Source organism: Alligator mississippiensis, chromosome 1 (assembly GCF_030867095.1).
Source record: "Alligator mississippiensis isolate rAllMis1 chromosome 1, rAllMis1, whole genome shotgun sequence".
Classification (NCBI taxonomy): domain Eukaryota; kingdom Metazoa; phylum Chordata; order Crocodylia; family Alligatoridae; genus Alligator; species Alligator mississippiensis.
Window position 1 is genome coordinate 340,465,031 of NC_081824.1, and position 24,088 is coordinate 340,489,118.

At 50.6% G+C, this 24,088-nt stretch overlaps 2 protein-coding genes and 1 non-coding gene across 3 annotated transcripts in view; 2 read left to right on the forward strand and 1 right to left on the reverse strand.

Annotated features, from left to right (window-relative positions):
* LOC132247760 (gamma-aminobutyric acid receptor subunit gamma-3-like) overlaps positions 1–24,088 on the reverse strand; it is a 175,677-nt gene that overhangs the window by 19,571 nt on the left and 132,018 nt on the right. The window lies entirely within an intron of this gene.
* On the forward strand, positions 3,618–4,253 carry LOC102566607 (large ribosomal subunit protein uL22-like). Its single transcript, XM_059720963.1, has one exon. It carries the CDS (start codon positions 3,658–3,660, stop codon positions 4,210–4,212), a length of 555 nt encoding a protein of 184 aa, XP_059576946.1. The 5' UTR covers positions 3,618–3,657; the 3' UTR covers positions 4,213–4,253.
* On the forward strand, positions 4,257–4,439 carry LOC132247882 (U2 spliceosomal RNA). Its single transcript, XR_009459288.1, has one exon. It is a non-coding gene; the product is annotated as a U2 spliceosomal RNA (small nuclear RNA).

The following is a 24,088-nucleotide window of genomic DNA, read 5'->3' on the forward strand; positions in this document are numbered from 1 at the left end:
TGTGAATTTTCCTGCAATACTATACTTCTAAAGAAACAGAAACACTAGCCTGGTTAATTGATTTTTAGGCATAAGAGGAAATGGAGACACGAAAGTAGGTTAGAAATGTAGATTCCTTAATAGATTTTTAGGACTTGTGCAGAATGAAATAGGACTGCACTTAGGTGCCCAATAGGTAAAACAGATTTTGGTTTCAAGAGTTTCCATTTGTATTGTAGAACAACTAACATTCTATATAGTGCTGATTCAAGTCAACCTCACATTTTCATGCTCAATTTCAGGAAATCCAGCTTTCCCTACTAAAGTTTCTGCAAAGCCATTCTGCAAATATCAGCTAAAGTTTCTGCAAGGTCATCTAAAAATTAGGGGCTGGAACTCAAAGATAGCCAGATTTCAGGAGGTCTAATTATGTACACATATACTGTCAGTACTCACATACCATGCACACTATTTCCCCCCAAATTAGCCCAGCATAGTTGAGGTCTATATATCAAGAGGAAAAGCTGATTTTTCCTTCACTGGAACAAAAGCATGGAGGAACAGGATCCTAAAGATACTGTGCTGAAAAATGAGTACCAGTTTCTCTTTCAGCCAACAAAGCAGGAGGGCTAGAGTCAAGTGTTAATGTTTTCATTCTCATGGACCCAGAGGGACAGCCTTCCATCTTTAGCACCCTCTGTGCAAAAATGAAGTTTATTTCCTACTTATGGGGACTTTTTACCATCTTGTACCAAGTATACTTTTCCCAGAGCCTGATGAAGTGACTTTGATCCCAAAAGCTTGCAGAAAAGGTCAATTGTCTTGCCATTTTCCAGTTGGTCTAATACAAGGTATCATTTTGGAAGCAAGAGTTCTAGTTTTTTGTAAACCTTTTCACACCCACTTTCAAATTGGGAACAAAGTTTGGCTCAGTGCACAGTATTTGAAGCATTGCCTCTTCATGAAAAAGCCAGTTGCAGGCTGTGACTGTAACATTATTTCCCCTGCCCCACTTTCTAATATTATACCTTCCAAAAACAAGTTGTGTGTTTTATTTGAGGGTGTGAAGTATGCCAGAAAATATTGTAAATTGGTTGTGGTTTTTCTGCTTCTTTTTGGAGGGTAAATAAGTCGACTCCATGTATAGAAATCTAGTAAATTGCTTATGCAAATATATATATATATATATATATATATATATATATATATATATATATATATATAAATAAGGAATATATGTGTGAAAATAGAAGTCAAGCAAAATGTTTTGTGAAGTATAGCACTTGAGTTGTGATCGTGGGAACAGAAGACATTCTCCTCCCTCAGAATTCTGAGGTAGTAGTACCCTTGTCTGGCAAAAAATCATTTAACATCTCCTTTGTTCAGTCCTCCATTTCTGAAACGTTATCTGAATTTGTGCAAATTGCTTCTTTCTGCTTCAGATAAACCAAATGAGTGGGCATGTGGGGGTTAATGAGGGAGGGAGGAAGGTGGGTTGAAAATAGTCCACTCAGGCTCAGGCTTAGAACAGCCTTGGGGCTGGGGCTGGGGAGAGTGGATGGGTTTTATCAGACCCAAGGTTGCACTGTAATCACACACAGGCATTTGGGAGATCAGGTTAACCCCTTTCAGGTTAACTCTCCTGGGCTAGGGACAGAAGTTACACATAAACTGGTTTAAGTGATCCAAAACTGATCTAAACCTGTAATGGAACAGAAGCTCAGTGCACATAAACCAGTTTAAAAATGCCGGAAATGGGTTTAAGATAAACCTGATTGAATGTAGTATCAGACTTAACTGATTTGGGTCAAACCAGTTTATGAAACTTCTGTCCCAGACCCCTTCCTGATTTGAGCTAAATCACAGTACCCAAGCATTCCAGCATGCTTTCCAGCCCTGGGCTGGGCTGTTATGTCTGCTCCAGAGAGCAGGGCAGGCCCCACTCCTCAGCTCCATGGTTGGAGCAGTGAGGGCTGGCTGACAAGGGGGTGGGGGGAGAGGAAGCCTGGCTGGGGATTCAGCCCAGTCTACAGGGGGGGACTGCCCCCCCAGGCAAACCCTGGGTGGGATTTGGGGCCAGAGAGTGGAGTTAAACACTCCTTCCCCTGCTCAAATTTACTGCTGGCTGCAACTGTGGATTACTAATCCCAGAGGCACCCAGAAGCAGGAAGAGGAAGTGATGAGCGGGGATCTGGGTTTTCCATTTCCCATGGAAAAATGGAGAAAAACATGGTTTTCCTCCTTTAATCAGAGAAAACATGGATTTTCCCTTTTAGCAGACAAACCCATGGATTTCCCCCTTTTGCAAAGAGGTCTGCAGGCTTACAGAGCTCCAACCTGAAAGAGCTGATTGCAAAAAGGGCAGGAAACCCCCAGCCCTGCCCAGGGGAGGAAGGAGAGGTAGGGAAGCAAGAGTCTGAGGCTCTCAGTCAGCCAAGGCTTGGCTCAGCTCAGCTCAGGTTCACTCTTCGCTCCTGCAGCTTGTATGGTAAATGGGGCTTGCAGGGGCCTTGGAGCCCCTCTAGCAGGGCTGTGGGGGTTGTAGGCCATGGCGGGGCACCAGCAGGACTGGGGGGGCCAGCAACTGGCCCCACCCCCAGCTATGCTCCTTCTGCTGCAGCAGCCACTGCCTTCTTTTCGGGGCAGGAATTTGCAGATCTGGGTCCCTGGCCCCATAGACCTGGCAGCTGGGGGCCCCCTCTGGCAGGGCTTGGGGGGGGCAGTGAAGGGCAACAGCAGCACTGGGGAGTGTGGGGGGGCATTGAGGGATACAAGCAGTGCTGGGGCTCTAGGGGGGGCAGTGAGGGACACCAGCAGAGCTGGGGGATGTGGGGGCATTAAGGGATACCACAAGGCTGGGGGGCTGGAGGGGGCAGTGAGGCACACCATGGGGCTGTGGGGATGTGGGGGGGCAGTGAGGCACACTATAGGGGTACGGGTCTTGGGGGAGTGATGGACACCATCAGGGCTGGAGGGCTGTTGGGGGGGCGGGCAGTGAGGGGCCCAGCAGGGCTGTGGGGCAGGGGGCAGTGATCAATAATGCTGGAATATTGGAACAATACTTAGCCCATCTATACTTCTTTAGTATCTGTACTGTGATTTGAAGATGTAAAATATAAAAATGTATACCAAATAGATCATGAAAAAGTTCTTATAGAGAGTAAATGAAGTTCACCCTATGTGTTCTACTCCATCTTGTCTGATATCAGTGAGATAGTATCTGATGAGAAATGAAATCCAAGTTAAATTTAAATTAATCTAGATTCATGTCCTCCAGATACTGAAAATAAAATAAAATGCAAACAAAAATTACGTTTTAATAGCTTCACAAAACACTTTTTCCTTTTCTTTTCTTTTCTTTCTTTCTTGGCCGTGCTCGGGGCTGCCGCCGTCGCCGCCATAGTGGGAGCTGAGGGACCTCTGCCAGCTTGTGCCCTGCTTTGAGGCCCACCGGTGTTGGCCCTGGGACATTGGTCCCAAGATGGTGACCAGGGGGCGGGGCACCTGTCAAGGGGTGGGGCTACCAATGCAGCCCTCAACAGCCTGCCAAAACTGGCTTTTTAGTGGAGAGATGTATCTGCAGTTGAATTCTGCCTAGTCTGCAGTTTTTCTTTCAAGGGACTCTTCTAGTCATCAGTGTCCATCACAATAAAGATGATTCTGAGCTAAGCTCTGACAATGGTGCGCTACTCGCTGGATCCAGAGAACCCCACCAAGTCCTGCAAGTCCAGGAGCTCCAACCTCCGGGTCCACTTTAAGAACACTCGGGAAACTGCCCAAGCTATCAAGGGCATGCATATCCGGAAAGCCACCAAGTACTTGAAGGATGTGACCCTAAAGAAGCAGTGTGTTCCTTTCCGTTGGTACAACGGTGGAGTTCGTAGATGTGCCCAGGCCAAGCAGTGGGGCTGGACACAGGGCCGTTGGCCTAAAAAAAGCGCTGAGTTCTTACTGCACATGCTCAAGAACGCCGAGAGTAATGCTGAGCTTAAAGGTCTTGATGTGGATTCTTTGGTAATTGAGCACATCCAGGTGAACAAGGCCCCTAAAATCCGCAGACGTACCTACAAGGCCCATGGTTGGATCAACCCCTACATGAGTTCCCCCTGTCACATTGAGATGATCCTCACTGAGAAGGAGCAGATTGTTCCTAAACCAGAAGAGGAAGTTGCACAAAAGAAAAAGATATCCCAGAAGAAGCTGAAGAACCAGAAGCTTATGGCTCGGGAGTAAATCTGATGTAACAGATGTATATAAATAAAAAGAAAAAGTCTTTCTTTCTTTCTTGGCCCAGATCAAGTGTAGTTCCTGTTCTTATCAGCTGTAATATCTGATATGTTCTCCATTGGAGGCTGTGTATTGAGTGCATTTTTGGTCCTGGGAGGTGGAACAGGAGCTTGCTCCATCCCCTCCATGCATCAGCCTGGTATAGCAGTGCTTCTTTCTTTCTTTCTTTCTTTCAAGATGGCCGCCGACAGCTGAAGCCCTTCTAAGCTCCTCCAGCTCAGGTGCTTTCAGCTCATTGCCTCGCACTCCCTGCCCCCCTTTTCCTGTCCCCCCCCCCCAAAAAACCCCTTGCCTCTCCCCACCCTGTCCCTGGGGACCCCCTCCCTGCCCCTTCCCCCCACTTTCTGAGCCTTTTTCCCCTGGGCTCTGGCAGCCTCGTTTGCCTCTGCCCCTCCCCCACCTGAGTTGTCCCTTTGATTTCTGCTGCCTCCCTCCTCCAGGGCCCCTTCCCTTGGTCCCTGCCATCTGCCCCTGCCTTGGGGCTTGCCCTGAGCCCCTGCAGGGTTGCTCTGCCCCCCCTCAGGCCGATTTTGGGGCGTTTTCAGCCCCCTCCCAGTCCCAGTCCCCCGTGTCAGCCTGAGGCTCTTTTTTTTTTGCTGCGCTTCGCAGTTTAACCCTGTCCTGGCGAGGAATGGCGGCTCCTACGCCTGGCAGCTGGCATGAGGATGTCTCTCAGGACCTCCCACTGTCTCATGGCCTGAGGGTTCATGCCCCTCTCCATGTGGGGCTCGAGGCTTGCGTGGAGGCTCTGGCCGCCCTCCTGGGATGGCGTACCATCCGCTACGCGGGGCGCGTGAACACGGTCCCGATGATCTATTTGAGCAAGCCCGCCTTGGTTGACAGGGTGTGTGCGGAGGGCCTGGACATTGCGGGCATCCACTACCCTGTCACGCCCCTAGAGACTCAGGCAGTGAGGGTGGTGATTTCCAACGTCCCACCGCACGTTTCCAATCGGGAGCTGGCCAGGGGACTCGAGGCCTATGGGCTTCCTGCGAGTCCTTTTCGCCGCCTGCCGATGGGAAACAAGAACCCTCAGGGCAAGCACGTCCTGTCCTTTCGGAGGCAGGTCTTCATGCTCCTCAAGGAGGGCCCCCAGTCGCTGCCTCGCTCCCTGAGCCTCACGCTCGAGGGGCGGCGGTTTATTATCTATCTGTCTGTGGGAGAGACCACGTGCTTCAAGTGCGGGGGCTCCTCCCACCTGGCCGCGCAGTGCCCTCGGAGCAAGGCGGCCGGACCATCGCCGCCTGCGGCAGCGCCGAGAGACGGCGCGTCGACCTCTGGGGCACGCGGCAGGCCCAGGGAGGCTGGGAGCTCTTCCTCCCGACCTCCTTCCCCCCCCATTCCATCTCAGGGGACCGGGGTCTCCAGCGGGAAGCCATCGTCCAGCCGAGGGGCTGGTGCTACTACCATGGCCCCACCGCCCCCTCCCCCGTCTGTGGTGCCCCCTGCCCTCGGTGCGGCAGCCCCACCAGGTGGAGAGGCGGACGCCTCCCCTTGCCCCCTGCCTGCCCCGGTCGAAGTGGCTGGGGTGGCCGGGGACTGCGGTGCTGGAGCCTCATCGGATGATGGGGCTCGGGCATCCTCCCTACCACCCGAAAAAGAGAGGGAGATGAGGGGGGCCTCTCAGGACACCCCATCCCTGACAGACCCCTCCTCGGCCAGTGCCGAGGACCCCCCCACTACAGAGCCGGACCCCGTTCCGGCTGCCGCACCACCCACCCCGTCGGATGTAGCCACCGACGAGGCAGACTTAGCGGGTGGGGGGGAGGGGCCTTCAGGGGTCCCCCTCCCCTCGCCTGTCCCCCAGCCCCCGGAGTCAGGCGGCAGCAGGGATAGTGGCGAATGTCTCTCTTCCGGTGGCCTGGCCCCGGGGGTGGCGGGAGAGCCCGCTGCCCCTTTGGTCACGCCCCAGCCTACCGGAGCAGATGGGGACGTTAGCGAGATGGAGATCCAGCTCTCGGAGTCTCGCAAGAGACGTCGTGAGCGGGATGGCCCCTCCCCCCCCAAGAAGACAGGGAATGTCCTCGCGGAGCCGGTCCTCGACTCGGACGACGAGAGGCGGCTGATGTGCCTGGACATCGAGGGGGTCGACGCTGCAGTTGCGGGCGAGCTCCCGCCGGGGGTGCGGCCTCGCCGCTCTTCCGTAGGCAACATCCACCCCAAGCTGGCGGAGCCCCCCTGGGTCTCTCCTGACTATGGGGGACTCCTGTCCTTGCTGAAGCTAACCAAGGGGCAGAAAAATGTAGCGGGGCACATCACCCAGTGGTGTGCGGACCCCAAAGTGTTTGTCAAGGCTGCCAGGGCGGCAGTCAAGCTCATGAAGCAAGATCGGGGCACACGTCAGATGGCCTACCGTCTGGACAAGCTTGCCCAGAGGGTGAGAGTGGAGTGGGGCCTGGGCGGGTCCCTCGACTAGAGTAGGGCACGGTAGGCCTTCCCTGACCTGTCTGTATTGCCTTGCTCTGCTCTTGGGTGCTCGCTCTTCCACCCGCACTCTGCTTTGCTCCTCCTCTCCCACACCCACCCCCATGGCAGCCACAACCATTGGCACCTTCAACGTCAACGGCTGTCGAGACGCGGTGAAGCGCGAGGCCGTCCTGGAGCTCCTGCGGCAGAAGAGGCTGGCCATCGCCTTCCTACAAGAGACCCACTCTGACAGGTTCAACCAGGCGGCCTGGCGGGCTGCCTGGCGAGGACAGGTGTTCCTGAGCCACGGCACCAGCCTCCGCGCGGGGGTCGCGACACTCTTATCGCCGCAGCTGCAGCTTGACGCGGCGGTGCCGCGGGAGGTCGTCCCCGGCCGCCTGCTGACCGTCCGCGTCACCCTCGCGCAACACCGTCTGCTGCTCGTCAACATCTACGCGCCCTCCGATGGCCAGGAGAGGGTCGCTTTCTTTGAGAGCTTGGCTGCCCTCCTGCGCGACGCTAGCGAGGATGATGACCTGCTCCTCCTCGGGGGCGATTTCAATTGCACCACTGCCCCGCGCCTCGACCGCACAGGGCCTGAGCCCCACCTGCCCTCCGCTCGCAAGCTGCAAGCTGCCCTGGAGGGGGCAGACCTCGTGGACGTCTGGCGAGCCCTGCATCCCGATGCGCGCCAGTACACCTGGGCCAAGACGAGTGCCGGCGGTCTCACCATGGCTCGCCTCGACCGCCTTTATATCACCAGGCACCACCTGCCACTCCTGCGCAGCAGCCGCATCGCTCCCTCGGGTCTATCAGATCATGGCCTGGCCTTCAGCGAACTGAGCCTGCCGGGGAGAGCCTGTGCACGGGCACCGTATTGGTGTTTGAACATTAGTCTGCTCCAGGACTCTTATTTCCGGGACTGCTTTGCCCACTTTTGGCGGAGGTGGGAGGCTGCGAGACCGAGCCACTCCTCCTGGAAGCTGTGGTGGGACGTGGGCAAGGTCCAGACCCGAGCCTTCTGCCAGCAGTACACCCAGCTGGCCGCGAACGAGACGCGCCGCCGTATCCGGGAGTTGGAGGAGGACGTGGCGGAGCTCGAGGCTGCTCTGCTGGCCGCCGGCAGCGACGCGGCACTGAGCGAGAGCCTCCGGCTCCGCAGGAAATGCCTGCGCGACTTGGCGGAGAGCGCGGCCCGCGGCGCGAGGATCCGCGCCCGCTGCCAGGAGCTGGTGGAAACCGACGCCCCGACCCGCTTCTTTTTCGACCTGGAGCGGCGGCGGGCAGCGAGCAAAGCCTTGGACCATCTCAAGACTCCTGAGGGCCGGGTCATTACAGAGCCGGGCGAAGTCCGCGAACGTGCCGTCGCCTTCTATCGCGACCTGTTCGCGGCCGAGCCGTCGTGCCCCGAGGCCACGCGGGAACTCCACGAGGGCCTACCGCGTCTCGATGCCCTGGAGGCCGGCGAGCTGGAGCGGGACTTGTCCCTGGAAGAGCTGGCGGCCGCCACGGCCGGCCTCGCCTCCGGCAAAGCCCCGGGCCTCGACGGGCTGCCTGCCGAGTTCTACAAGACCTTCTGGCCTCTCCTCGGCCCCAGCCTCCTGCGCGTTTTCCAGGAGAGCCTCGCCGACAAGGTCTTGCCGATCAGCTGCCGCCGAGCGGTGCTGACCCTGCTGCCCAAGAAGGGAGACCTGGGCTACATGAAGAACTGGCGGCCGGTCTCCCTGCTGTGCGCGGACTACAAGATTCTGGCCAAAGCGCTGGCCACCCGCCTCCGCGCGGTCATGGCCTCTCTCACCGGGCCCGAGCAGAGCTACTGCGTGCCGGGCAGGACCATACAAGACAACCTGTTCCTGCTGCGGGACCTGCTCACGGCTAGCGAGCTCTTTGGCCTCGACGTCGGCCTCCTCTCTCTCGACCAGGAGAAGGCCTTTGACCGCGTGGGCCACGCCTACCTCTTCCGCACGCTGGAGGCCTTTGGCTTTGGGCCCCTCTTCACCGGGGCCCTCCGGGTCTTGTACCGGGACATTTCCAGCCTGCTCAAGGTGAACGGGGTGCTTTGCGCTCCGTTCCCCGCGCGCAGGGGCATTCGCCAGGGCTGTCCGCTGTCGGGCATGCTCTACGCCCTGGCCATCGAGCCGCTGTTACACGCGCTGCGCCGCCGCCTGAGTGGGGTGGCCCTGCCATCGGCCACGGGCCCGTCCGCTGGCCCTCGTCTCCGGCTGTCGGCCTACGCGGACGACGTCACCGTCTTCCTCGCCACCCGGGAAGACGTGCGGGCTCTGGCAGATTGCCAGCGGGCCTACGAGCGCGCCTCCTCCGCCCGCATCAACTGGGGCAAGAGTGACACTCTGCTGCTTGGCGCATGGACTGGCAGGCCTCCGCCGGACTTGCCGGGGGGCCTCGCCTGGCGCCGCGAGGGCCTCAAGGTCTTGGGCGTGTTCCTGGGGCCGACGACCTTCATGGCGCGCAACTGGGACGGCCTCGAGGAGGGAGTGGAGGCCCGCCTGCAGCGGTGGCGCTGGCGCCTGCCCAGCCTTTCCTACCGGGGGCGCGTCCTCGTCATCAATAACCTGGCGGCGGCCACCCTGTGGCACCGCTGCGCGGTGCTGGACCCTCCGCCGGAGCTACTGGAGCGACTGCAGCGGCTCCTGGTCGATTTCCTGTGGGACGGACGCCACTGGCTCCCACGAGCTGCCCTCTACCTGCCCACCGGCGAGGGGGGCCAGGGCCTGATCGATCTGGCCAGCAGGGTGGCCGCCTATCGGCTGCAGGCCCTCCAGCGGCTCCTGTACACCGAAGGCCACCTCCCGTGGCGACAGCTGGCGTGCCGATTCCTGCGGCGAGTGGGGGGCCTCGGCTTTGACCGGGAGCTGTTTCAACTGGACCTCACCTTCCTGAACGGGGCGGTCCTTCCCCCGTTCTACCGCAGCGTGGTGCGGGCCTGGCGGGCGGCCTTCCATCTCTGTCCCCAGGCCAGGCACCTGCGGTTCCCGCAGCTCCTTCGAGAGCCCTTGGTCCACAACCCGGCCCTGCACCGTGTCGTGCCGAGCCTGGCCTCCGCCAGCCTCACGGCAGCTCTTGTCGAGGCGCGCTCCACCCGCCTGGAGCACCTCCTGGACCCCGCTCGGTCGGACTGGCTGTCACCCGAGGCCCTGGCTGCCCGGCTGGCCATGCGCTCCGTCCGCACCGCGGGGCGGCTTCTGCGGGCCGTTAGGGCCGCCCTCCCGACGGAGGCAGCGACCGCCCTGGAAGCCCATCTCCAGACTCGCCGGCCCCTCCCCGCCGCAGACGCCGCAGAAGACGCCTTCCCACCGCTACCCGTCATCCCAGCGGTACCCGGCGAGCTGGCCGAGCGGCCCAACACGCTGCTCAGGCTCCCGGTGCCCCCCAGCAGCAATACGGGCTGCCCTTTTGGCACCCTGCCCCGCAAGGGCCTCTACATGTGGGTGGTGCGCACCCGGCACGCCCAGGTGCTCGCCGGCCGCCCTGACACCGCGTGGCGGCGGCGCCTGGCGCGGCCCGGGACCCCGGCGTGGCGCACGCTGTATAAGGCGCCCATCGCCAAGAAGACCGGCGACCTGCAGTGGCGGCTCGTGCACGGCATCCTGGCCACCGGCACCTTTGTGCGTCACTTGGAGCCAGCGGCCTCGGCGGCCTGCCCCTTCTGCCCGGGGGTGCTGGACGAGGACATTTTCCACGCCTTCCTCGACTGCCCCCGGCTGCAGCCTCTCTTTGCCGCCCTGGGCGCACTGCTTCGGGTACTGGGCCGAGACCTCTCCGAAGACGCTTACGTCCACTCCTTTCCGTACCGGGCGGCCGAGCGGGCCACGGTCAGCCTGGCCAACTTCCTGCTGGGCCAGGCCAAGATGGCCACCCTGAAGAGCCGGCGAAACCAGCTCAGCGGCACCGGGATGGTCGACGCCCTGCAGCTCTTCCGCCTGCTGGTGCGGGCCCGCCTCTCGCTCGAGTTTGAGCACGCTGTCCTCCGGCGGACGGTGCCCGCCTTTGAGGAGCGCTGGGCCCTCGAGGGGGTGCTGTGCCGGGTCGAGGCGGGACGCCTGATCCTCGTTCTGTGATGCCACCGGCTGCTCAAGCCGCAGAGACGCGTCAAGCGGGCCGAGGCCCTGGACTTTTTTTTGCTCGTGCGGGTCGACCCCGGAGGCCTCCATGGGTGTCCCTGCTGGCAGAACTGTAAATACTGTAAATAGTCCTTATGTTTCGTTGTGTTGGTTGGTTTTTTTTTTGTCTAGAGTGTACGGGCAGGCCTTGCAGGCCAGGAGCCCAGGCCTTGTCCATGAGGCCCAGAGCTTCGGGCGTCCTTGTACATGCTTTTGACTGGCTCCGAGTCATCACCCTCCGGGGAATAAAGGTCTCTTAAAAGTCAAAGTCTTTCTTTCTTTCTTTCTTTCTTTCTTTCTTTCTTTCTTTCTTTCTTTCTTTCTTTCTTTCTTTCTTTCTTTCTTTCTTTCTTTCTTTCTACCCTCCTTCATTTCTGTAGCACCTGGAAACTTCCAAACACCATTATAATTTCTCAGAACTGTACATGTTCATGCTGACTCCATCAATAATGCTGATGCAAAAAGAAAGGCAATAACTAATATTGCACATTTGTGTTCCACTTGAAACAAACAAAAGAAGTCAATACTTGTCAGATAAACTCCTTTTATCCTGCTCTTGCCCAAGACAGCAAAAAAAAGGAACAATTTCTTAAATTAAGTTAGGAGCACAGGGTAGATGTGTATGATGGCCATATGGTAACGTAAGTATATTTTCAACTTAAAAATCAAGAATGCTTTTAAGGCAAGATTTGTTCCTGGTCCCAGAAAGCAGTGGGACAGGGAGAGGGAATTCTGGCTACTTTTTTTTTTTTTTTATGTTCTCCATTTGAGTCAGGAAAATGTTACCACAGCAGACTGAGGAAAGGCTAAATTCTGTTTGTGTGCATGTGTTTTTTGCTCCTGTCTTTTTTAACCCTGTAGTACTTGAAACTCATAGCAGAAGAAACTAAGATATAGAAGGATTACTGGCATCCACCCTAGTTAAAAAATCCCCCAAAGGCCCAGAATGGGGGCTCTGCACTAACTAGAATATGCCATTGCTTCAGTGGACTTATAATATCCTTGCAGGGCAAAATATGGCAACATTTGGACCTTACATTATGGTGATGATTGAAATAAAGAATCATAAAAGTGTAGGATTGAGAAGGACCCCAACAGATTACTTAATTCTAGTCTACTACCGTAGATCTCTGAGAGTGATTTAAGTTGTCCTTAAATATCTTCCCTGGGTAACTTCTTCCAGTGCTTAGTTTTCCTTAGAGTTCAAAAGTCTTTCTTAATGTCTACCTCAAATCTCCCTTTCTGTGAAAGTATCTGAGTTTCAGTGTATATTGAACAAATATGTAGTAAAAAAACAACCCCCCAAAAATACAAACCCAAACATTTTGGTCATTGAAATAAGAAACTGCAATATTTCAGGGGTCTTAAATGTCATGCAGAGACACCAAGACAACATATGACAACTTATAAATCTGCAAAATGTCCCAGCTGCCAGTGGAAGGTTCAGGATTGAGAGAGTGGTCAGGGGTAAAAAGGTAAAAAATGTTTATTGACATAACAAACACACAACTACGCGTAATATAATAAGGCAACAATGACAGACAATAATAATTCACGTCGGCAACTTATCAGCAGTCCCCTCCGATGCCTGATATATGACAAGTTCCTCTTCTACAAAGCTCAGCGAAATCAGGCATCCCCAATCAGTGCTGTCCAAAGGGTACCGGGAAGGACCCTGGTATTCTGTCTTTAGGCTCTTCGAGATCCACTGGCCTACTAAATCCAGGTCAGCAGCTAATTTTAAATCAGTAGCTTCTCTCACACTGCTGCATCTTCCTTCTAATGATTTCCAGATGCGCTAGCCAATTTATAACTTCTGAGCTATGCTGATAATTTACAGCCATTCAGATTCTTCCACTACAACTGTTCTTAGGACTGAACAATAGCAGTACAAGCCTTTGCATTCTTCTGATAAGGTTAATTTTAACTGTGCCACAAAACCTACTACTACTTCTACAAGGCCTTGCTAATTTTACTAGGCCTCACTACATACAAGGCCTCACTAATCTTTGATCTTAATTAGGCTCTTAGCAGCAACATACAGCTTATAATACATGAACAAATGACAAGAAACACCTGGTCTAATCCTCGCAGCATTCAACAAGCACCTTAGACACAATTTTTAGCTGCCACACAAAGGACTGTGTATTGAGAGGGAGAATAAGACATTATAAGACTTAAAAGTAGTTGATGCTATTCCTTTTGGATTAATTGTAATAATTGATCCTTGACAATGAAAAAACAGTAAAATGTTTTTAATTGCCTATATTTTTCCAGGCTTCTCTTTGTTTTTACAGGCTGATAGTTTCATGGGTTCTACGGCCATTCTTTCTGTAGCATTATATTGAGTCATTGGAGAGTCCCATTCAAAATATTTTTGCACAAGATAGAGATTTAATTTCTAGGTTTATAGAGCCTTCCCTGATAGATTCTATTAGTAATCCCCAAAATCGCATGTGTGATTAGAAATCTGCTTTGCCCCTACTATACTGGCTAATACTATTATAGTCAAGCATATATATTCAGTTAAACACTTTTCTTGGGAAGGGGAGTGGGAAGAGGGGGTTAATTAATTATCCAAAAACAGATTTTGCTGTTTAAATTTGTTCATTGCTTAAAAGTAGGTTACAAATACTTTATGCAAATAGATTTCTGCACATGGAGTTCATAAAATATTCATGTTAGGCCTTATTCTGCTTCCTTATAAAAGTCAATGGGAATTTTTAATGAACCTTTGTCTATTTTCAGGTCATAATCATCTAAATCTGATATTGATTTTGCTCTCTAATTAGATAAATTAACTTTTATAACTAGGAGGATGAAAAGTCAAAGGTTTATACAACTTATTGTACAAACACTCCTAACATTAACCTTTGTGTGAACCTATTAAAGAATTTGAGACTTTGACAAGCCATAAAAATTCTTGCAAGAAAACCATATGTTCTCATAAAACTAACTAAAAAGTGTGAACAGCATCAAAGCTAATTAAGGGGTTTTATTTGTTAAAAAAAAATTTTCATGAATATGGGGTGGGGGGAAGGAAAGAAAAAATTCTCCCAGCTCCATTCTGTCTACTGTAACACAGTAGGTTTAAAAGGTTCATTCTGAAATTTGCTGACCACTATATTAGCAGTAGATGGGCCAAACTTCACTTCTGCCATTGTGTTTCAGTCACAAAGTTTGCTCTGATTTGGATGAAGGAAAAATGTCTCTCTGTATCTCATGCTATCTCAAAATGGATCATATAAAAGTGCTTCTAAATTGCAGGACTGGGTTCTCTTGGGAGACTAATTATCAGGACATCTGCTGGGAGGGATACACAGCAGTGCACGAGTAGTTCAGCAAATTCTTGCAGTGTGTTGGAGATAACTTTGATACAGATAGTAGACAGGCCAATGTGGTTGGTGTGGGAGCACTTCACAACTTGCAGATATTGGTTGAGAATGTGAAGGTGGAAGGCAACTTTGGTGTCAGTGACTGTGAGATGATAGATGTTAAGGGAAGGAAGGTAGAACAGCAGCATAAAGACACTAAACTCCAAAAAAAGAAGACTTCAACAAACTCAGGGACCTGGTGGACAGGATCCCCTGGAAAGTAAGTATGAGCAAGAAAAAAAGAGTCCAGGTCTAGGGACAGACAGTCAAAAAGCCTGAGTCTGAATTGATTCAATCTTTGCAGGTTAGTCTATCCTAGCTAGACTGAACCAGTTTGCAAGTGCATAGATATTCCCTCTGGACTGAGAAATGCAGGTACATGTCTGCAGTGGCTCAGGCTAGAAGCCGGGGGGCACTAGAGCAGCCCTCCCTTCCCTTCTTTAGTGCTGAACAGCAAGGAAGGCATGGCCAGACCCTGGCAGGATGCTTTGATTAGGGAGGGATTTATGTGTAATGTCTGCCTAAGAGACCTGCCTATATGTTAAGGAGGTCCTTCTAAAGACACAGGAGCAAGCTATCCCACTGCGACAGAGAAATGGGAAGTGTAACAGGAGAGCACAACCTCTTCAATGATTTGAAACTCAAAAAGGAATCTTACAGAAAGTGGAAATTTAGTCATAGAACTAGGGAAGAGCATAATAACATCATACAGGCACACAGGAAGAAAATAGGGGGTTCAAGGCATAATTTGAGATGCTGTTGGCAAGTGACATAAAAGGCAATAAGAAGGGATTCTACAAGTTATGTCAAAAGTAAGAGAAAGACCAAAAACACATTGATCCCTTATGAAATACAGAACCAATCTAGTTACAGATGATGCAAAGGCTGAAGTGTTTATAAATCCCTTTTTGCTTTCAGCCTTCATGAATAAGGTCAACTGCCAGATGATGAGTACAGCTGGCAGCAAAGACAGGGAAGGAACTAACAGCATATAGTGATTGCAGAACAAGTTAGGGATTACTTAGAGAAGCTTTCAAGTTTGCAGGGCTGAATGGGTTGCATCTTAGGATACTGAAAAAATTGCCTGAGGTAATTTCAGAGCCAAGAACTATCCCCTTTGAGAACCTCATGGACTTTGGGTGAGATCCTAGATGACAGGAAAATAGCAGATACAGTACCTATTTTATGAAAAAGAAGAAGGAAGATCCAGGAAAATACAGACCAGTCAACTGAATCTTGATACCTGGAAAGGTCAGGAGCAGGTCCTCAAGGAATCATCAGTGAAACACGGAGAGATATTTGATAAGAGTCTTCAAATACTTGAAGAGCAGTTATAGAGGAGAAGGGCTTTTCTCTGTGACAGTAGAGGACAGGACAAGAATCAATGAACTCAAATTGCAGTGGAGGGAATCTAGGATGGAGATGAGGAGGAAATGAGGGTGGTTAAGTATAGGAATAGGCTACCTAGAGAAGTTGTATGATCTCCATCCTTGGAAATTTCCAATAGGAGGTTGGACAGACACTTGGCTGGGTTGGTTTAGTCACGGACTTTACTCAAGGGGGTGGGAGTAGATAACATTTGAGGTCCTCTCCAGGCTCACTTTCCTATGATCCTATGAAAAGCACAATTCTGAAAAAGTTATGGAAAAAGCAATAAATAGCCCCTACAGACAGACAGTCAATAATGATGTAAGCACAGCAACTGTCATTTCCATGTCATGCACTTCTCTCCTTAAGTTTGTTAAAACAAAAGTTAAGTCTTGTTTCTGGCAAAGTTCCATATTAACAGCAGCATTTTCCCAAATAGAAAAAAACAGATAAGTGTGAGGGAGCCAAAAAAACAAAAAAGCAAAATCAAGGACAGATTACCTCCCCCATCCCCAGAATTAAATTATCACTTGTTACATTTGAGTGCCAAAAGTTAAAACCTAATTTACAACAAACCAATTGCAAAGTTATATGGTGTATATTCAAGAATTATTGGAGCCTATTATTAGAACTCTGTAGTTGTGGAATGCCATAGTTACAGAAATATTTCTGATTTGTGGGCTTAGGCTATTAGGAATAAACCATAATTTAAATTGGCAAAAGACAGGGCATTCTGGTACCTTACAGACCAACAGTGTTCAAACTGTCATTCACACAGACTGGATGACTGGCATGGGGCCAGCCAATGCCACAGGGATGGAGTCAGTCCACACCCAGCGTTCAGTTGGCACATGGGGTTAGGCCAACCTACCGGACTGCACCTGCAAATTGACCCATGCAGGCCTTTTTTGGGCCATGGGATGCAGGTGAGCACCACCATTATAGACTAACTCATTCAGAGACGCATGAGTTTTTGTAGGCTCTCTGAACAAGTTAACCTGTAAGGGCTCCTGTACATGTAAATGGAAGCTGCTTTGATGCTCTATAATTACAGCATGTCAAAGCAGATTTGATTAATCAAGTCTGCTGGAGCATGGCAATTGCTGCCCTCCAGTAGACCCCAGCATCATGTGTATCAGTGTCCCCACACTGAAAAATGGCGGCAGGGTTTTGGCTCGATGAGCTTTAGTTTAAAGTGCCCTGCTGCCATTTTTGAGTGCGGGGACACTGATATGCATGATGCTCCCAGCACTTTAATTAGCACAACTCTCAGAGCTGCATTAATTAAAGTGACCTCCCATCCCCCATGCTTTCCAGAGCATGTATGTAAATGCCCTAAGGTAGCAAGCAAAATATCCTGCCTGCTGGGTAAGCTCTCTGAACAAGTTAATCTGTAAGATACCAAGCACATTATCCTGCCAGGCAGGTCCAGGTTTGGCGCTATGGGGACTGAAGCTTGCAGATTCCTTATTGTGACAGCGAGGTCAGAGCAGTGCCTCCTGGTGGTGTTTCTGAGGGAAAAGGCAAGAGAGCTACAGGAAGAGGTGGTGAGACTCTGAAGCATTCTCTGCCATGAGGAGTTTATCAATTCAGTGCTGGAGGAGAGACCTCTGGTACTGTGGAGGAAGAACTGCCAGGGACAGCACTAGAGAAGGGAGTGGACATGGGCTCCCAGGAAGATGGAAGCTGGAAGCTTGTGACCTCTGGAAGCAAGAAGAAATCTTCATCTCCACCTTCAGTAGTTTGTCTGGAGAATAGATATGGAGTCCTAGCAACAGAGGGTTAGGAGCATGTTCTATTGGTGAAGGAGGACAGGACAGGCCTCCCCAAGGTGGGAAGGATCCAGACCACCACCACCAAAAAGAAGAAATGGGTGATGATGGTTGGAGACTCCCTTCTGCAAGGATGGAGGGATCCATCTGTCGACCTGACACGTTGACTTTGGAAATTTGTTGCTTGCCCAGAGTCTGGGTCCAAGATATCACAGAGGGATTATCAAGACTCATTTGGTCCTCTGACTAGTCAGGCTCAAGCTGCTCATCCATGTGTGCACCAATGATATTGCCAGAGGAGACCCTGAGCAGATCAAAAGTGACTGCAGGGCTCTTGGTAAAAGGGTGAAGGGGACGAGGGATCTGGTGGTATTCTCTTAGATCCTTCCAGTCAAGAGAAAAGGCCCAGGCCAGAGCAGATGCATCCTGCAGATGAATGCCTGGCTGTGCAGGTGGTGTCACCAGCAGGGATTTGGCTTCTTCAATTAGGGGCTGTTGTTCCAAGAAGAAGTATTGCTGGGAAGGGATGGAATCCACTTGATGAAGAGAGGGAAGAGCATCTTTGCAGACAGGCTCACTAACCAAGTGAGGAGGGCTTTAAACTAGGTTTGCTGAGTAATGGAGACCAAAGCCCTGAAGTAAGTGGGGGAGCGAGTAACCTGGAGGAAGAGCAAGTAGGAGGGAACAACAGGGGAGGTGTTTTCATTCTTCCTGAGAAAGCAGGGTAATCGACTAGTTACCTCAGGTGTCTGTACATGAATGCATGGAACCTGGGAAACAAGCAGGAAGAACTGGAAGTTCTCACATAGTCAAGGAACTATAACATGATTGGAATAAGAAAGACTTGATGGGATACCTCGTGTGACTGGAGCAGTGTCATGCATGGGTATAAGCTGTTCAGGAAGGGCAGACAGGAGAAAACAGGAAGAGGAGAGTTACACTTCCAACCCTAATTTTGGAGGTCTCTCCCAACCCTAATTTTCTATGATTCTATGATTCTGTGCAACATTACAACAACAAGGCTACCTACATCTCTCTTCATACCAGCTATGTAGAAAATTGGGATGCGAGCAGTATTTCCTAGTGGTAAGGTACCTGAGGCACAGGTGAAGTCCAATTTAGTTTCACCAGGGAGGAGAGCATCTAGAGGGGTTTGGCATCAGAACTGGATTAGAGAGCTGTACCTCAGAATAGGACAAGCTAGTAGGGGTATGCAAAGCTTTGGGCCATGATTTTATTTGGAGAAGATTTGAGGCCAAATCACTGAATCTGAATCAAACTGGGAGAAGGAAAAAAAACCTCTGAATTGATTCGGAGCCTCTGAATCAATTTGGAAAAGATTTGGAGATTCGGAAGGCAGTCTTTCAGGGGAACAGAAACTGAGAAGAGGGAGGGGGAGCAGGGGACAAAAGACTGACATCTATAGCTGGCCAGTGACTGTGATCTTTTCTATAGTCCCCATCCAATCAAAACTGCCCTGGGGGAGGAATATAGAAACAGCAAGCATATAAGCCTCTGTCTGCAGGCTTTCTGTGCCTGTTGTGAGCTGTTTCTGCCTGAGCAACAGCGTCTGAAAAGTACTGGACTGGCTTGGCTTCCTACGTAGCAAGTCTCCTGCTACTTTCTGTTCTTGGAAAGTATTGGATATAGCATACTAACTAGAATCTCTCTACTTATCCCTATCCAATCCATTTCTTTCAATTTATTCTTGTTTATTTTTCCACCGACACTTTTTAAAAAGAAAGCTGTGTTTTCCCTGGCAGTGAAACCCCTGCACCTATCTTCTTGAAACTTGCCAGGCCTCATGCCCTCAGAAGGGGCTACCATCTCTGCTGTTTTCATCCAAACCTGCCTTAAAATATGCACGATACAAGTTTAGCTTTCAGCAGTTTGAGGTGCAGTTTCCCAGAAACCACTGCACCTATCTCCTTCAAACGTGGCAGGCTTCATGCCCTCAGAAGGGGCTACCATCCCTGCAATTTTTATCTGAATCAGCCAAAACATTACGAAGTCATAGGTATTTCAGTCATTCTCCATTATAGTCTATGGCTATCTCTCTGAATCAGCGCCGAATCTTACGAAGCTGATTTGGCCAAATTGATTTGGGACAGTGATCCAAATCAAATCACTAGACCCCAAATTGGCTGAATCTGAATCTGAATCAAATACTTCCCTATTTGCACAGGCCTACAAGCTAGGGCAGGGTTGGGCAAATATTTCGGCTGGAGGGCCACATCATGAATTTTGGTAAGCTGTCAAGGGCTGTATGGATAGCCCCACCCCTTGAAAGTTGCCCCGCCCCCTGGTCACCATCTTGTGGCCAGAAGTCCTGCCCCCTAACCTCTGCCCTTTGCCCCCAGAAGTACTCCTTTTTGGAGGGGGTAGTATGGCCTTGGAACTTACACTCTGTCACATGTTCTATGTCAAAGGTATGCAACGTTTTTTGGCCAGAGTGCTGAAAATACCACAATGTCTACTGTGTAAGGTGCTGGAGTGCTGGCAGGCTAAAAAAAAACAAAACTGGGGTGGGGGGGTATATGGCAGGATGCACTGCATATTAATATTGTTACTAAGCATAAATGTTTATTTTTATAGTAAATACCAGGTTTTCTAAAAATTCTAAACCTGGTGACAATAAATAAATCTTCATAGAGGGAGAGAAAAGAGAGGGAAAAGAGGGAGAGAAGAAGGAACACAGAAGGAAGAGAGGAGAGAAGAAAGAGAGGAGAGAAAAGAGGGAAGAGAAGAGGGGGAGAGAGGGGAGAGGGAAGGAAGGAGGGAGAGCCAGAGGGAGAGGGAAAGAGAGGGAGAGAGGCATAGGGAGAAGCAGGGGCAGGGGGAGGCACCATGGATAGGCTGGCCTGCCCAGGCCCTTTGGAAGGTGGGAGCTGGAGGAGGGGGTCAGGCCAGGAGGGAAGTGGGAGCTGCCCCAGAGCTCCACAGACCCCACCCGCAGCCACCTCCTATGTGTTGCTCAGCACAGGCTCAGCCAATGCTTTGCCTCTCTGGTTCCAACCTGCAGAGGCTTCTGGTTTGGGGCTCAGGGTGGGACGGGGATGGGGGCAGGGGGTTGGGGATGGGGTCTGGTGGAGCCAGGCTCAACTTGATGCTCAACCACAGGCTCCCACTGGGTCCTGCTGCTGCTGTCTGCCTGTCGTCTTTGACAGGCAGCGAGGGGCAGATAAAAATTAATTTTCTAAAATTTAGAGGCCCCGCAGGCCAGGTAGAATGGGCTGGAGGGGCAGATGTGGCCTGCGGGCCATATTTTGCCCACCCCTGAGCTAGAGCCAGAAGCAAAAACTAGAGACAATGTAAGCTTCAGGATCAGAAGCCAAAGCCAGTGCTGAGGCCAAACCTGAGTCATGAGCAGTGAACCACAATCAGAGAATGCCATGGGTTTTACTGGATTTGAAAGCCAGAGTCAAAGCTGGGAATCAAAACCAAATGATCAACCTGGAAGCACACGGACAGTCAGGAGCAAGAACTTAATACCTTCACCAGACAAAGAGACAGCAGGCTGGGCCTGGCTTTTAAGGGATGGAGCAGATGAGGCCTGCTGCTTGTAACTTCAGGGGACTGGTTATCCTGATTGCTTCACTCAGCCCAGGTGGGACCAGGGCTTGCTGCAGGTGACGCTTATTCTGGGGATGTCTTTCCTGATCTCTTGATTAAGACCACCTGGGTCCTGAGTTCTGGCCTGGCCTCATTAAAGCCAAAGACCACAAGTACAGTTTCTGGATTTCTATGCATAGATACATCAGAGAAGCCTTGAGTAGTCTAATGAAATATTGAACATTCAAAAATTTCAGTAGTGCTATAAAAAGCCATAAGACAAACAAGTCCAAGTCATTTTCTCCCATATTTTACTTCCTTCTTTGAAAATAAAATCCTGAATTATTCATCTAATCATGGAAAATCCAATGCTGCCTCCACAATTCAGTCCCCTGCCTATAATCTGTATTTTCCTTGTGGGAAAAAATTATCATTCATCAAACTGAAAAATAAAAAAACATAATAGATATTTTGCTGATACCAAATAGGAAAAAGATCCTTGGGAAGTTAAAAATTGAGTTGAAATCAAAATGTTTATGACAACAAATTTGCTCATTTTAGAGGTCTGATGTGTTTTTGTTGCATTTTCCACTGATAGAAACCCCTGAAGCCTCAAAGTAAGTGACTGTTGTAGTTTTACTACAAAAAACAAACCCAGTAGCCTAGATGTTATTGTATCCATTTTTTATTACTTCTCTTTGCAATTCAGTCACATATACTTATGAAGGGCTAGATCCACGAAATAATACAGGCACTAGGATCAGATCCTATTGCATCTGCTGGACAGCTAAGTGAACAGCTAACTGAAGAAATGTTATTGCGCCTATTTTCTAACACGCTATCATTTTAGCCTTAAGACTAACACAAGAAGCAATGGGAAGGAGAAGGACCCACTCAACTTTGCATTAATTATTTTTCAAGGATTCAAGTGCAATCCTATTCCATCCTGCTCCAGGACCTAGTAGGTAGAATCGGCTCTGGCCCTTAAAGTGCACCCTGGACTTAGGCCCCTAACTTCCACAGAAGTGATTCACAAAACTGAAGCTTAACTGTTACAGTGAAAAAAGGTACTTAAGTTTGAAACAGTTAAAGTTATTTAGGTGTTCAAATATGCCCGGAACTGCCATCTTTTTAACCAAGCTCTTATACCAGTCTCATATGCCTATATCTGTTTGAGATTCATAAACTATAAATCCCTAAACTGGAGTCCTGCTTCAATTGGCATGCCCAGCAACACACCTAAAATGACACAGACAGCACTGAATTGGTCCAAAGCATAACAGTCATGGCCACTTTCATCAACAGCATTTCCAGTCCCTACTCACAACTGTTTACTGAATTTATCCAGTGACTAATTCAAAATGCACAAGTAGTGCTGGGTTGCTGAGGATTCTGGCAGCCCAAGGGAGTAACCTAAAGTCCTAAACACTAGCCTACGGAGTCAAGTTCTCTTTTGTTTGCTCTCCTTCTGGCCCAATAACTCTTGCATTTACTGCTGCAGTATCCCAGATACAGCAAGAAATAAATAGTCTTCCCCCAACTTGGCATCTAGAATGGTGGTTTGGGCATTTGCCTGGAAACTAAGAAGTGTTTTTAACTCTCTTGGGCACTAAGCCCAGGTGTAATGGGGCCCCCACCCCATTACCTTCTCCTGAGAAGAAGAAGCAAGCCCAAGGACCTGCTGGGCAGCCAAGAACCTGTGAATAGACTTGATGGTGGAAGGGACCTGAGCAACCAGTCATCACAGAGATAATAGTGGCAACAGCATCAGGGACTGGTTTTGCACAGGAGCACAGTAAGGCCCAGCAGCAGCAAGTCACCCTGAGGCTGAGCCTGGGAGGCATGTGATCAGCAGGGGGCAGGGCCAGGGAGATATATAAACACAAGTGCTGAGCCAGGAGGTGCAGTCTGGCCTGGGAGGTGGAAAAGGAAGGAGTCCTGCTATAAGCTGCTTGTCTGAGAAAAGCCTGATTGAGATCCTGCTATCTGAGGAAGAGGTCAGTAAGGAGCTGAGGGCTGGCAGGGAAACTGACTCAGCATAGATAGGGGATTTTAGATAGCCAGTAATCAAGGGATTTAAATTGTAGCCAATGTGTTGATGTCTTGGTTTGTGTTTTACCTGGTGGTTTGTGGAAGGGACTAAGGTGGTTTGGAGGTTCCATTAGTGCCTGAGGGGGCATGTGACCACCTTGAGCCCTGCCAGAAGTCAGGCTCAAGGCATAGATTGGTGTCAGAGGGTTCAGACCCCAGAGAAAGGCAAAGCTTAGCAGCGGCCAGGGGGCTTAGCTTAAGAAAGGGTTAGAGGATCCACAGCACCACTTTAGGAGGCACAGAGATGGGTCCAGGGGACCCAAACAGAGCCAGAGCAGGCTTCATGCCTGAGGCAGGGTGAAGACAGCCCTAGTGGGGTGAGATCAGGGCCAGGGACCAGGAACCAAAGCAGGCATAACCTGAGAAGGCAAGACTTGGGCTAGGACCCAGAAGCCAGGTCCTCCACACTGAGCCTAGGCTATGGGAACCAGTAAGAGGAAAAGGGACTGAGGCTGGGGAAGCCAAAGTCCTAACAAGGGTGTAAAGGCCTGAGGTGGCCCAGTGTCAGATTGGGGCCAAGTGCCCACCAAAGTTATTAATTAGTAATTGATGCCCTGGAAGAACCAACTGGCATGTAAATGAATGGGGGCTTGCACTGGAACCAATTATTTTCTTGGAAGCAAGGCTATTTAGTTACATCTAAGGTGTGGCAGATGATTGAGAAGAGGAGGACAATCCAGGGCCAGAGCAGTGCAGGGTTCATGGGACCTCCAAGGGGTGTACTAGCCACCCTGGGAGTGTGAGAGGGGTTCAACTTTCTGAGTACGCTCTCTAATTGCTGTATATGGTCTAATATCAGACGGCAAGCACAACCACTACTACTACCCTTTTCAGCCCTTCCTTTATAGAAGAGTGAACCACTTCTTCATACCCAAATAACTTTCTTATCTACATTTTAGAAGGGGTTTCTGACTGTGAAACCTAGTCACGTATAGGCATCTAACTCTGGACTGCAAATAGATACCTAATTGTAAGAGAGAAGAGGGATTTCAGAGACAATCCTAAACAAGCTATTCTACTGGCTGGCTGAGACATCCTCCCATAGCACATTAATTGTTCTGAATCTCATTCCTAGGTAGCTAACTCTCCCCATTCATTGTAGAAAGAACAGAGGTGTCTAACATGAATTCCACTCTCA